This window comes from Symphalangus syndactylus, chromosome 18, assembly GCF_028878055.3.
Source record: "Symphalangus syndactylus isolate Jambi chromosome 18, NHGRI_mSymSyn1-v2.1_pri, whole genome shotgun sequence".
Taxonomy (NCBI): domain Eukaryota; kingdom Metazoa; phylum Chordata; class Mammalia; order Primates; family Hylobatidae; genus Symphalangus; species Symphalangus syndactylus.
Genome location: NC_072440.2, coordinates 102853383 through 102868352, shown reverse-complemented (window position 1 = coordinate 102868352; position 14970 = coordinate 102853383). Strand labels below are relative to the sequence as shown.

At 43.3% G+C, this 14970-nt stretch overlaps 1 protein-coding gene across 3 annotated transcripts in view; it reads left to right on the top strand.

Annotated features, from left to right (window-relative positions):
- Positions 1–14953, top strand: part of CPSF3 (cleavage and polyadenylation specific factor 3) — a 51838-nt gene extending 36885 nt beyond the window's left edge. For all 3 annotated transcript variants that reach the window (XM_063623980.1, XM_055253854.2, XM_055253853.2), the window contains 3 exons: positions 8144–8213; positions 11735–11831; positions 14775–14953. In XM_063623980.1, the coding sequence (XP_063480050.1) occupies positions 8144–8213; positions 11735–11831; positions 14775–14876 (269 nt within the window). In that variant the 3' untranslated portion in view covers positions 14877–14953. The remainder of the gene's footprint in view (positions 1–8143; positions 8214–11734; positions 11832–14774) is intronic.
- Positions 14954–14970: the final 17 nt, after the last annotated feature.

Below are 14970 nucleotides of genomic sequence, written 5' to 3'. Positions count from 1 at the left end.
CCTCTGCTTCCCAGGTTCAAGCAATTCTCCTGCCTCAGCCTCCCAAGTAGTTGGGATTATAGGTACCTGCCACCACACCCAGCTAATTTTTGTATTTTTAGTAGAGATGGGGTTTCACTGTGTTAGCCAGGCTGATCTTGAACTCCTGACCTCGTGATCCGCCTGCCTCAGCCTCCCAAAGTGCTGGGATTACAACTGTGAGCCACCGCACCCAGCCACTCATTTTTATCCTTTAATTCTTTCATTTTTCTTATGTTTCTGTGAATTAAAAAGCAGTACATAGACTCCTAACAAACTTGATCATTTCTATGTAATCTTTAAGATATAAAATACACACAGCAATGCATATTGTTAGTATTTTGCTTATTTTTGTCCTGGCTCTTCACTCATACTGCAGCAACCTGGCTGCAATTAAGACTAAGATAAAATCCTTTTAGAAGCAGTCCTCTTAAAAATAATTGAATCAGAAATTCCAAAATATTGATGAATTGAGCCAGATTAGGAAGATACGCTACTATCTTCATATTTAATAAAATTTGTTGAATAGGATTGAATCTCCCTATGGGACAATTTTCAACCAGAGAAAACAGTGAAGATATTTTTGTGTAATTTCTTTGATTCTATTTTATACTTAAGTCAGCATAATATATGTCTTTTTTTTTCTTTTTTTGAGACAAAGTCTTGCTTTGTTTGCCCAGGCTGCTCTCAAATGCCTGGGCTCAAATGATCCTCTCACTTCAGCCTCCTGAGTGGCTGAGACTACAGGCATGAGCCACCGTACCTAGCTCTTTACATGTTTTGAGCTGTGAGTCTCCGACATATGGAGTAGTCCTGTGTGCTGTGATGGGGGAAGTGACCATACGGGAAGTATTCTGGGAAGCCTGAGCCTTTACCCTTTCACAGACCATTAGATCCTGGGCTCTGAGAGAATATTATACTGTGCCTTGAAAATATACAGTTAGTTAGTTCTTTGATTTCATGAGAAAAAAGTTTAGCAGACTACTTTGTAATTCATTTCTTATGGTGCATCTGTAATACAAACGAATACTTTCAGATAATCTAAATCTGTTATTCATTTGAGTCACTGGTAAGCATTTGAATTTGTTTTCAGTAATTGTAAACATGATCATTTGGACATCATTTGATAACTTGTTTTAGCTGAATTAACTCATGGGAAATGGCTCCTCCCATGTGCATGTAACACAGGAGACAGCTGTGCATTTTTATATAAGCCACAGAAGAATGCCACACCCTGGATTCTTACATGATGCTCAAGGTCACAGTCTTAATCCTGGGGTACAAATATATTGACAGAAAAAATGCAGTTGTCAATTTTCTCTTCCAGTTGGGCACGGTGGCTCACACTTGTAATCCCAGTACTTTGGGAGACTGAGGCAGGCGGATCCCTTAAGGTCAGGAGTCTGAGACCAGCCTGGCCAACATGGTGAAACCCCATTTTTTCTAAAAATACAAAAAAAATTAGCCAGGGATGGTGGCAGCTGCCTGTAATCCCAGCTACTCAGGAGGGTGAGGCACGAGAATCGCTTGAACCTGGGAGGCAGAGGGTGCAGTGAGCAGAGATCATGCCACTGCACTGCAGCCTGGGTGACAGAGCGATACTCCATCTCAGAAAAAAAAAAATTGTTTTTCTCTTACTTATCTTAGGTGGTAAAAATAAAGGTGTGCAGGGTGGGAAGGAGGATCTTTTTTTTTATTTTATTTTTATTTATTTATTTTGAGATGGAGTCTCCACTGTGTCACCGAGGCTGGAGTACAGTGGCGCAATTTGGCTCACTGCAACCTCCACCTCCCGGATTCAAGCGATTCTCCTGCCACAGCCTCCTGAGTAGCTGGAATTAGAGGCATGTGCCACCACGCCCAGCTAATTTTTGTATTTTTAGTAGAGACGGGCTTTCACCATGTTGGTCAGGCTGGTCTCAAACTCCTGACCTCGTGATCCGCCTGCCTTGGCCTCCCAAGGTGCTGGGATTACAGGCGTGAGCCACCGCGCCGGGCCTAGGAGGATCTTTTTAAAAGATCATGAGTAAGTAGTGGTGTAGAAGTTAGGCACAGTGACGTGGGGAAGAGGGTTAGGTGTGGAGAGCAGAATCACACCCAGGGCTTTGGGCCGCGCAGCTTTCAGCTCTAAGGCCCCCATCCTTCTAAGAGCACAGCTGGCCTTCACTTCCTATCTTAGTCTGTTCAGTTCAAATCAAATGCCACCAGGGTTGCTTTTTTTTTTTTTTTTTTTTTTTGAGACGGAGTCTCGCTCTGTCGCCCAGGCTGGAGTGCAGTGGCGCAATCTTGGCTCACTGCAAGCTCCGCCTCCCGGGTTCACGCCATTCTCCTGCCTCAGCCTCTCAGAGTAGCTGGGACTACAGGCACCCCCCACCACGCCCGGCTAATTTTTTGTATTTTTTAGTAGAGACGGGGTTTCACCGTGGTCTCGATCTCCTGACCTCGTGATCTGCCCGCCTCGGCCTCCCAAAGTGCTAGGATTACAAGCGTGAGCCACCGCGCCCGGCCAGGGTTGCTTTCTCTTCACTATATTCCAATAGCCCTTTTGTAAAATGAAGTCTTTTTTGTAATACAGTCAACTAATTAGAAATTTATATATTTTTCTGAAAAATGAAGTTTCTATGCAAAAATGGCACATTTTTAGGCCAGTTAGGATGTTGTGTGACTACAACGTCTTTGGTGATGTTTAGTGTCTGAGCTCTGCCAGCCTGTTTTCCATGTGGCAGAGGAGGGATCACAGAGATGTTGTCAGGTTGTCGTCTGCTGTTCTGATGAGGGCTCTGCCTAGTGGTGATGCTGAAAAACAAGAGGTGCTGTGGTATGAAGATAATCTCCACATAGCTCGTGTGTGTGTTATACAGGAAGGAATACATGACCTATCATAGATTGGTTTGCCTTTATCTTGATTATTTCTCTTAATACTCCGGTCCAAAATGAAATGTACCTTTACTCTGATCTGCAGTAATTGAATTTAAATTAATTATCACTGTATTATTAGTGATCCCTCTTACGCTAATAATAAAAACATTCCTTCCTTTGGTTAGCCTCTGACCATTTCAGCAGAGGTTCATTGCAGATAGGTTAGAACTGGGCTGTTTCTGTGTATTCCGTGTATTTAACATTTGTTCGGCTGGCTGGGTGCCTTGTGTTTCCTAGTTCTTCCCCATTTTGTAGTTTATGGAGAATGAGGTTTTATATTCCTCTGGGATGATGAAGTGCTTGCATATTTTCATTAACATTCATCTGACAGATGTTTACTGAGCACCTGCTCCCCAGCAGGCATGCCTCGAAGTGCTTAGGAAACATCAGTGAATAAAGCAAACAGATCTGCCCCCTCCAAGGATCTGACATTCTGGCGTGTCCCAGGGCTTCCTGATAGGGTTTGGAGTTGGGCAGATCCCATAGGGTCTTGTTGGCCATCGTAAGGACCTCAGACTTTCAGTGTGAGTAAAATGCGGCTATGCTGCAGAGCTTTGAGCGGGGCTGAGACAGGATCTGACAGAGTTTTTAAAGGACTGCCGTGGTGCTTGCTGAAACTACTGTTAGGAGGGCAAGCAGGAAAGCAGAGGCTCCAGCTGGGAGTTTCTTCAGTCATCCAGGTGGCAGACAGTGGCTCAGATTAGGGTGGAAGTCATGGGGATATCGCAAAGTGGCTGGATTCTGGAGGTGTTTTAATAAAGCCAGCAGTATTTCCTGTTGGATTAGCTGTAAGTGGCGACAGAAAGAGAACAGACAGGATGAACTTTAAGATAATGATCCACGGTATGTATGTGATACATCAGCATGGAGAGTTGTCACTCATGGGGCTAAGTGACAGGTTTTAATAAGTAGCACTTGCTCCTTTCAAAGGTGACAAGTATTGCAAGAACTGGTACACGTGACACTAATGCTGGTCATGAGAAAGTTGATTCTGTATATTTATTATTTATCGAACTGACTTCTTCCTATCCAAACTTGGGATTTTCACATTTAGGGCAGAGTCAGCAACTGTGGCCCACAAGCCACACCTAGCCCGCCTGCTTTGGTAAGTACGGTGTTACCGAAGCACAGCCGTGCACACTGGTTCATCTCCTCTGATACTTCTTTCCTGCTACAGCAGCAGAATTGAGTCATTGCGACAGCGACCCTGTGGTCTACAAAGCCTAGAATGCCATCTGGCCATTTACAGAAAAAGTTGCCCTCTTCTCAAGGCACCTCTGTGAAACAATCCGATTCTTCCTTGATGGCATTTTTCTCCCTTTTCATTTCTTAGCCTCCTGACACTTCAGTCCAGATTCTGGAAACACAACTTGTATTTGTATCTGCAGTGTGTGTGTATGTATGTGTGTGTGTGTGTGTGTCTCACCACCAACCTCAATTTATGTGTCCCCATTCTTAACTAAAGGGGAAATCTTATATATTTTCAAAATACATTATTTTGTTTTTATATTCCTTAACATTCTTCTATTTTACATGGCACCTGTTTTCAGCATATATGTGTCCTGTTTTGACACACAGACCTACCAAGAACAGGTATACATGTCTGATTGTATAGTTCTGTGTTTAATATGATCTCATGTGTCTGACTAGTTTGTCTAAATATTAATGCAGGAATTTGCAAATATATATATATACACACACACACACACACACATAAACTTTGGAAAGTTTCTTTTAATAGTTTTATAGCTTAGATATTTATTTTTAATATATTGTGAGATTTTTACATGTCAATTAAGTGCTTATTTTAGTAATTAATAATAAAACTAATGATTATAATTAAAGTATAAAAGTTCTATTATATAGCTTTCTTGGCTAGCACCTGGTTAGTTTTTTGTTTTTGTGTTTTTTTATATTTTTATTTTTATTTTACTTTATTTTATTTTTTGAGACAGGGTGTCTGTCGCAGGCTAGAGTACAGTGGCATGATCTCAGCTCACTGCAGCCTCGACCTCCTGGGCTCAAGTGGTCCCCCCACCTCAGCACCCCCAAGTAGCTGGGACTATAGACGTGCACCACCACGCCTGGCTAATTTTTCTGTTTTTTGTAGAGACAGGGTTTCACCATGTGGCCCAGGCTAGTCTCAAATACCTGAGCTCAAGTGATCTGCCCACCTTGGCCCCCCAGAGTGCTAGGATTCCAGATGTGAGCCACTCCACCTGGGCTTATTATTTTTTTTAACAGAGATGGGGTCTCGCTATGTTGCTGAGGCTGGTCTCCAACTCCTGGGCTCAAGCAGTCCTCCCTTCTCAGCCTCCCAAAGTGCTGGGATTACAGGCGAGTAGTTAGTTGTATATACAATTGAAATTCATGAATTAAAAAGAATTAGATGAAGTATGGTTGAATTATAGAATAGTTTAGGAGAAATGACAATTTGAGTCTTTTCCGTAGAGTAGATTGAAATAGGTAGTGGGAGTGCAGAAGTGAGTTAATAAAGCTACACTCAGATGATATAATATTTTAAAAAGTCATAGTGTTACATGAGAAAGTAATTACTTGGGCTGAGAAATTGAAAGTGCATTGAAGAAATCATAATTTTTGGTCTCTTTGAAATGACAAGAGTCTTAGGTATGGTAGCACACACCTATAGGCCTAGCTACTTGAGAGGCTGAGATGAGAGGATCACTTGAGCCCAGGAGTTCAAGGTTACAGTGAGCTATGATTGCACCACCGCACTCCAGCCTGGGCAACAGAGCGAGACACTCTTTCTAAGGAAAAAAAAGAAGAAAGAAATTACAGTCGTACATTTTCCTGTTTATAGGTGAGGCCATAAGATTATTTCTGGTATTTTCCCCCATTTCACACACACACACACACACACACACACACACACACACGTATATATAAAAAATATATAAAAGAGGAAGTTGATTATGTATATTTATTATTTATCAAACTGACTTCTTCCTATCCAAACTTGGGATTTTCACATTTGGGCCAGCCCAGCTTTCAGCTCTAAGCCCCCCTCCCCTCACCCGTCCTTCTAAGAGCTCAGCTGGCCTTCACTTCCTATCTTAATCTGTTCAATCCAAATCAGATGCCACCAAGGTTGCCTTCTCTTCATTATATTCTGATAGCCCTTTTGTAAAATGAAGTCTTTTTGTTTGCTATATATATATATAGTGTATGTATGTATATATATATATATATATATATATATATAAGAACATGAAATTAAATGATGACAATATCCATATATATGGGGTGTGTGTGTGTGTTTTGTCTGAAGGATTTTAAAATTCTGCACTACTCTTTTTGTAACAGCATTATTGATACATAATTCACATACCATGCAATTCATCCATATGAAGTGTAGAATTCAATGATGTTTAGCATATTCAGAGTTGTACAACCATCACCACAATCAACTTTAAAACATTTACATCACACCAGGCCAGACATGGTGGCTCACACCTGTAATCCCAGCACTTTGGGAGGCCCAGGGGAGCAGATTGCTTGAACCTGGGAGTTTGAGACCAACTTGGGCAACATGGTGAAACCCCATCTCTACACACACACACACACACACACACACACACACACACACACACAATTAGCTGGGCATGCATGTAGTCCCAACTACCTGAGAGGCTGAGGTGAGAGGATCACCAGAGCCCAGAGGTTAAGGCTGCAGTGAGCCGTGATCACACCACTACAGTCCAGCCTGGGCAACAGTGCAAGACCCTATCTCTAAATAAATAAATAAATAAATAAATAAATGCACACCTCCGAAAAGGAACCCCATATCCCTTACTTATGATGCCCCAATCTCTATATTCTCCCCAACAAAGCAACCACTAATCTACTTCCTGCCTCCCTGGATTTGCCTGTTCTCAGCGTTTCAGATAAATGGAATCATACAATATATAGCTTTTGACAACTGGCTTCCTTCACTATGCTGTGTTCAAGGTTCATCCGTGTTGTCCTATAAATTGGTACTTCATTCCTTTTTATGGCCAAATAATTTCCCGTTGTATGGACACAACACATTTTGTTTATCCATTCATCTGTTGATGGATACTTCGGTTGTTTCTATTTTACGGCTTTTATGAATAGTGCTACCATGGAGATTTGGATGTAACTTTTTCTGCAGACATATGCTTTCATTTCTCTTGGATCTATACCTAGGAGTAGAATTACTAGGTCAAATGCTCACTGTTTAACTTTCTGAGGAAGTGCCAGACTGTGAGCTCTGCACTCTTTTGCTATTGGTGATGCACTGAGCTGTTGAATGAGGGGTCACAGCATGTCTGAAACTCCAGATTAAGGGGGGCCCATCTTCCCAAGCTGTCAGATTTCTTTGTTTTGGAAGGAAAGCTGAGTAATTTAATGGGCAAGTCATTTTAAGTATTAATTTTTATTAAAATAATTATATCTAATAGAAAGCTAAATTTATATCACATTTTAGATAAAAGACTTCACAGATCTTTGAGCTTGAATATGCCCCTAGAATTCCTGGAGTTAATTGCCCGTGGTCATAAATGTAAAGTTTGAGAAATGTGGGAAATAAAATTAAAAATAATATTAAGTGTCATTTCTTGGTTAATAAGAACATGAAATATTGGAGAAAGGGTGAAAAGATGTAATAGAAAAATTTTTTTAAAATACATATAGGCCGGGCACGGTGGCTCACGCCTATAATTCCAGCACTTTGGGAGGCCGAGGCGGGCGGATCACGAGGTCAGGAGATCGAGACCATCCTGGCTAACATGGCGAAACCCCGTCTCTACTAAAAAAATACAAAAAATTAGCCGGGCATGGTGGCGGGCACCTATAGTCCCGGCTACTCAGGAGGCTGAGGCAGGAGAATGGAGTGAATCTGGGAGGCGGAGCTTGCAGTGAGCCAAGATCGCGCCACTGCACTCCAGCCTGGGCAACAGAGCGAGACTCCGTCTCAGAAAATAAATAAATAAATAAATAAATAAATAAACAAACAAACAAACACATAAAAAGAACATGAAATTAAATGATGAAAATATCCACTTCCTTTAGCAGGCAAATAATACAAATCCATGCTTGTCACTTTAAGGATTCCATAGTTAATCACTTTAACTTATCAGTAACCAGATTCTGATTATTGATTTGGAAATTATTCTGAATAGGAATTTAGAAATTGCTATCACTCTCTGTCACTTTTTTTTTCCAGGTGCAGTACAGAAGGTTTCTAAAAAATTAGAAATGCACGTTTACAGCAAGAGGTTGGAGATCATGCTTCAGTAAGTTTTTCACCCATTATTTCTCAACAAGACAGTGACAGTGGGCTGGAAGGAGCCCTGGATTGGGCTCTGGCTCCTTCAAGGACTGGGGTGTGGCTCCAACCAGGCCACTGCAATGCTCTGAGGCCTGCTTCTCTGTTAGGAAAGAGAGGGGTTGGAACCGTTCCCTGCCAGCTCCACACTCACCTGTGACCTGCTAGGTCAGCCGTTTGTGTTTCATTTAATACAGTGCTTCAGGACGCTGGCACAGGGCTGGCACAGTTAGCAAGGGTTAAAACATTCTCATCAAGGACAAGTACAAAAATCTTAGCTGAATGTTGCTGTATCTTCAAGAATTATCTTATATATTTACTTGTTAAATGTGAATTCTTTGTAAAATGGTGTTCTTCTAGACTCTTCTCAGTCTGTAAGCAATGAATTACCTTTAAGCATTTCTCTTTATTTTATTTTATTTTTATTTTTGGGAGATAGAGTCTTGCTCCACTGCCCAGACTAGAATACAGTGGTGTGATCTTGGCTCACTGCAGCCTCGACTCCCAGGCTCAAGCAATCTACCTCAGCCTCCCGAGTAGCTGGGATCACAGGCTTCCACCACCATGCCCAGCTAATTTTATTTTTTTGGAGAGACAGGGACTCCCTATGTTGCCCAGGCTGGTCTCAAATTCCTGGGCTCAAGGGATCCTCCTGCCTTGGCTTCCCAAAGTGCTGGAATTACAGACGTGAGCCCTTGCCCCATTAGACGTTTTAACAAAGTAAGGTGTCCTGCTAGTTTAGAAGGTTTTTATGCTAACATTTCTGTTCCTTTCTTCCTTTCCCCAAAATTCTACACCAACTTTTTTTTTTTTTTTTCTGAGACGGAGTCTCACTCTGTCGTCCAGGCTGGAGTGCAGTGGCACAATCTCGGCTCACTGCAACCTCCACCTCCTGGGTTCAAGCGATTCTCCTGCCTCAACCTACCAAGCAGCTGGGACTACAGGCGCACGCCACCATACCCAGCTATTTTTTGTATTTTTAGTAGAGACAGGGTTTCACCATATTGGCCAGGCTGGTCACGAGTTCCTGACCTTGTGATCCACCTGCCTCAGTCTCCCAAAGTGCTGGGAGTACAGGCATGAGCCACCATGCCCGGCCCACTAAAGCAGCAGTTTAGTGGCTTAAAAAAAAAAATGATAGGCTTTAAATGATGACTTTGCGTATAGAAGTTGTCATACATCTTCAAAACAGTATTCTCTGTGTTGTCATTTTGAGTTTAAAGCGCATTCCTCTCATACAAAACTGGCCAACAGTGCAAGCACAGTGATTTCCATGGCGGTTGAAAAGGCCGCAGATTTTACTGGTTCCCACCCCTGGAGCCTCTGGTTCTCTGAACTCATTTTGCAGAGGCTCAACTCTGCCAGCGTTGAAGTCTGAGTATCTTAATCATTTTTAGATCCTTGACCCCTTTGGCAGTCAGGTAAGGCTGTGGGGCGGGGGCAGGGGACACACATATATGCAGTTTTACCTTTGATTTCAAGGAGGTTAGACAACCCCCTCCCACAGGCTATCCTGGGACCCCAGGTTAAACAGCCCTATTGTAGAAGGTGGGTGTTGGTGACCAGGGATTTGACTACAGCAGTTCTGTTGGCGGCTCTACAGGAATAGAAAACACATATGGCCCTAGACTGGCCCCGCTGTCCCATGTGCTGCAGTCGGAGTACAGAATGGAAGTTCACATTGCTGCGGCTGGTCCTCGGGAGCCGTGGGGAGGGCAGTCTGCGGGAGGCTGCGGCCCTTCCACTGGACTTTCACTCTGGCCTTCTTCCCTGTCCTCCTGACACCACTCTTCCTGCCTCCCCTCCCTCTCCCTCACCTCCCACAAACACACCAGAACTATTCAACTCTGAGGAACAGGAGTATGAGACAGCTTCCATTCGGCCAGGAACGGGAGGTTCCCATGTCCTTAAACTTCAAAGCCAATCGTACCCTTAAAAATGCAGCTATTTCCCCAGTTGTTTAAACACTCAGGATTAGATAGGAGTAAATGTATTGGTTTCTTTAGACAAGCCAACATTGGATCACATGAAAATGAAACCTTTTTTTCCTATCCTTTTGAATTCATTTCTGTATTTAAAATATAATCTTTTTGGCTGGGTGCGGTGGCCCACACCTGTAATCCCAGCACTTTGGGAGGCCTAGGCAGGTGGATCACTTGAGGTCAGGGGTTCGAGACCAGCCTGGCCAACATGGCAAAACCCCATCTAAAATACCCCTACTAAAAATACAAAAATGAGCCAGGTGTGGTGGTGGGTGCTTGTAATCCCAACTACTCAGGAGGCTGAGGAAGGAGAATTGCTTAAACCAGGAGGCAGAGGTTGCAGTGGGCCGAGATCGCGACACAGCACTCCAGCCTGGGCAACAAGCAAGACTCCGTCTCAAAATAAATAAATAAAATAAAATACAATCTTTTCTTTTGTGCTAGGGTCCCACCTAAGTTTATTCACACATATGATGAGCAGTAACTGCCTGAAGATGCAAGCAGTTGATTCCCACTCCTCCCTTCCCCAGCTTAATATGGTGTTGTCAGTGTTAACTGTCCTAGGCTGACCATGGTCCGTGGGCCTGCCTTTCTTACCTGCACTCAGCCTGCTGGTGGACTGCTGTTTCCTAACACCTCTGTCCCAATGGGGACAATGTTGAAATTAATGATCAAAACTGTTTCTCTCAATGACAGAGGTAATGTCTTAGTGCCTTCTGTATCCCCAGCTCCTAGCACAGAAGAAATCTGCCACATAGAAGATGCTCAATAAATACCAAGTTCAATTGAAGTAGGAGTGAACAGCTAGTGGGCTTGGGAGCCATTTAAACCTGGATACCTGGATTTGAATGCCGGCTCAGCTGTTTACTAGCCGTGAGGCTTTAAGCAAATCACTTAACTTCTGTGTCTTGTTTTCTTCACATGTAAAAGGGGATCCTTACCAAAATTATTATAGGTTAAGATAATGTATATAAACCACCTAGCATGATGCCTGCTGAATAGATCATTCTTGAATAATAGCTGTGTATTTTCCCTGTTTTATAAACTTAATAAGCTGTATCAACGCAAATAAGAAGCTTGTCTCAAAAGTAAATACAGGCTGGGCATGGTGGCTCATGCCTGTAATCCCAGCACTTTGGGAGGCCGAGGCAGGTGGATCACTTGAGGCTAGGAGTTCAAGACCAGCCTGGCCAAAATGGTGAAACCCTGACTCTACTAAAAATACAAAAATTAGCCAGCTGTGGTCGTGCACACCTGTAATCCCAGCTATTAGGGAAGCTGAGGCAGGAGAACCACTTGAATCCGGGAGGCGGAGGTTGCAGTGAGCCAAGATTGTGCCACTGCACTCCAGCCTGGGCAACAGAGCAAGACTCCATCTCAAAAAAAAGAAAAAAAAAGTAAATACAGTATTCTACTTTAGAACTAGGACCTATCTTCAGTTTTATTTTTTCCTCAAATATATAAAGCTGGGCATTTTCACTAATCCTGCATTTCTGCTTATTTTAAGGGACATATTTGGAGAAGACTGTATAAGTGTAAAGGATGACTCTATTCTTAGCGTCACAGTGGACGGGAAAACTGCCAACCTTAACTTGGAGACACGGGTATGTAGCTGCTCTTTCCTACGTTTCAAGGTATTTGGGAAATAAAATGAAGGCGTAAATAATCTGTACTCTCACACTCAACAGTCTACTTTTGCATATTGGCATTTGCTTCCAGTGTTTCCAACATTTTTTTCACATTGTTCTTTTTATATTATTATGGTTGAAGTTTTCTGTATTTTTCCGGGTAACTGCATAGTACGAGGTTCCCGTGTATGCCACTCCATTGCTGTCCTCTTCCATAATACAGCGTACTTCACCTCATCCCTTCTCTAGTTTGGCATCTAGTTGACTCTGCATTTTTTAAAGAAGCTGCTCTTCTGTTTGCACCAGCAAGATCCAAGTGGATTTTCCAAACCATAAGGTTTGAGAGGCCGGGTGCGGTGGCTCACGTCTGTAATCCCAGCACGCTTGGGAGGCTGAGATGGGTAGATCACCTGAGGTTAGGAGTTCGAGACCAGCCTCACCAACATGGAGAAACCCTGTCTCTAAAAAAAAAAAAAAAATTAGCTAGGCATGATGGCAGGTGCCTGTATTCCCAGCTACTCGGGAGGCTGAGGCAGGAGAATCCCTTGAACCCGGGAGGTGGAGGTTGCAGTGAGCTGAGATCGTGCCATTGCACTCCAGCCTGGATGACAGAGCAAGACTCTGTCTCAAAAAAAAAAAAAAAGATACCTGCACTGATATGTTAATTGCAGCATGATTCACAGTAGCAACTATATGGCCTTAACCTAAGTGTCCATCAGCAGAAGAATGGAAAAGGAAAATGTGGCATATGTACACAATGGAATACTATTCAGCCATCAAAAAGAATGAAATTATGTCCCTTGCAGCAACATGGATGGAATTGGGGGTCTTTAGTGAAATAAGCCAGGCACAGAAAGTCAGTCAGGTATCCCATCTTCTCACTTATAAGTATACTAAAAAAACGTACACACACGGCCATAGAGAGTGGAATGATACACGGTGGAAACTCAGAAGGATGTGGCGGGGGTGATGGATGCTGTCCAGGTAATGGGTGCCCAGAAAGCCCTGACTAGACCATTGAGCTCTCTGTGCATGTAACCAAACAGCACATGTACCCCATACATTTGTACCACCAAAAGATGAGGCAGGTTTATTCATGTGCAGAGCTGTCCACTGTATATTGTTGAGTGAAAAAAAATAGTTACAAGATAGTACATATAAGAAATTATCCTATTTCCGTTTTATATATATATATATGTAAAAAGTCTAGACGGTTACTAGACAGAAATGGTAACCATAGTTATCATTAGGTCATAAGTGTTTTTTTCCTCTTTCCTAAGTTTTTAATGGGAAATGTTTATGGTATAATAAAAACATTGTATAAACAGCATATAGTGTTTTGTAGTTGAGCTTAAGAAGTAACTAGAGCCCAGGCGCGGTGGCTCACACCTATAATCCCAGCACTTTGGGAAGCCGAGGCGGGCAGATCACAAGGTCAGGAGTTCGAGACAAGTGTGGCCAAAATAGTGAAACCCTGTCTTTACTAAAAATACAAAAAATGAGCTGGCCGTGATGGCAGGCACCTGTAATCCCAGCTACTCAGGAGGCTGAGGCAGGAGAATCGCTTGAACCTGGGAGGCGAAGGTTGTGGTGAGCTCAGACGGCGCCACTGTACTCCAGCCTGGGCGACAGTGCGAGATTCTGTCTTAAAAAAAAAAAAAGGCCGGGTGCAGTGGCTCACACCTGTAATCCTAGCACTTTGGGAGGCTGAGGCGGGTGGATTGCCTGAGCTCAGGAGTTCAAAACCAGCCCGGGCAACGCCGTTAAACCCCATCTCTACTAAAAAATACAAAAAAATCAGCCGGGCATGGCAGCAGGCGCCTGTAGTCCCAGCTACTCAGGAGGCTGAGGCAGGAGAATTGCTTGAACCAGGGAGGCAGAGGTTGCAATGAGCCAAGATCACGTTACTGTACTCCAGCCTGGATGAAGAGTGAGACTCTGTCTCCCCACCCCAAAAAAAAACTAGAGGCCAGGCATGGTGGCTCACGCCTGTAATCCCAACACTTTGGGAGGCCAAGGTGGGTGGATCATCTGAGGTCAAGAGTTTGAGACCAGCCTAGCCAACATGGTGAAACCCCATCTCTACTAAAAATACAAAAATTAGCCAGGTGTGGTTGTGTGCCTATAATCCCAGCTACTTGGGAGGCAGGAGAACCTGGGAATCACCTTAACCCGAGGGACGGAGGTTGCAGTGAGCTGAGATCACATCACTGCACTCCAGCCTGGGCGACAGAGCAAGACTGTCTCAAAAAAAAAAAAAAAAAAAAACGAAGTAACTAGAAAATTATTAGTGAGTTTCAGTCAAATTTAATACCAAATGTTGAGTAGATAGCCACATCCATTCCTTGCCAAGTAATTTGTGTGGCATAGATGAACTTCCCTGGAGTATAATTTACTGGATCAAAATGTGGGCTTTGATGTAAATGTAGTTTACTAGACTTTTCCCCAGTCTTTCGCCCTGCCTCAAATCATCACTAATGAGGACCATCGTGCTGTCAGGAAGCACTGCACGCCCACAAGTGTGCAGGGCGGCCGTTCTGTTTCACGGTAATCAGTCCCACTATGCATCTCCACCGCTGCACGCCCACAAGTGTGCAGGGCGGCCGTTCTGTTTCATGGTAATCAGTCCCACGGTGACCTCTGCACACACAGATGATTGTTCTTTTTTTTAGTTTGAGACCAGGTCTCGCAGTGCCGCCCAGGCTGGAGTGCAGTGGTGCAATCATAGCTCACTGCAGCCTCAACCTCTCCGGCTCAGTGATCCTCCCACCTCAGCCTCTTATCTGGGACCACAAGCACACACCACCACAGATGGCTAATTTTTTATGAGATGATGGTTTTTTAAAAGAGTATTCATTTATCTTCTATATAATCATTATAGACTTAATTCTAACAGTCTTGTTTGTGCCTCACTTTCAGACTGTAGAATGTGAAGAGGGAAGTGAAGACGATGAATCCCTTCGAGAAATGGTGGAGCTGGCTGCACAGAGACTGTACGAGGCCCTGACGCCAGTTCACTGAGACTGTCTGTATATGAACTTTGAAAAAATACTTGACTCTACTTCTGTTACCTAAAATAAAATGCATTCGTTTCTCTGCGGGAGCCTATTTACTT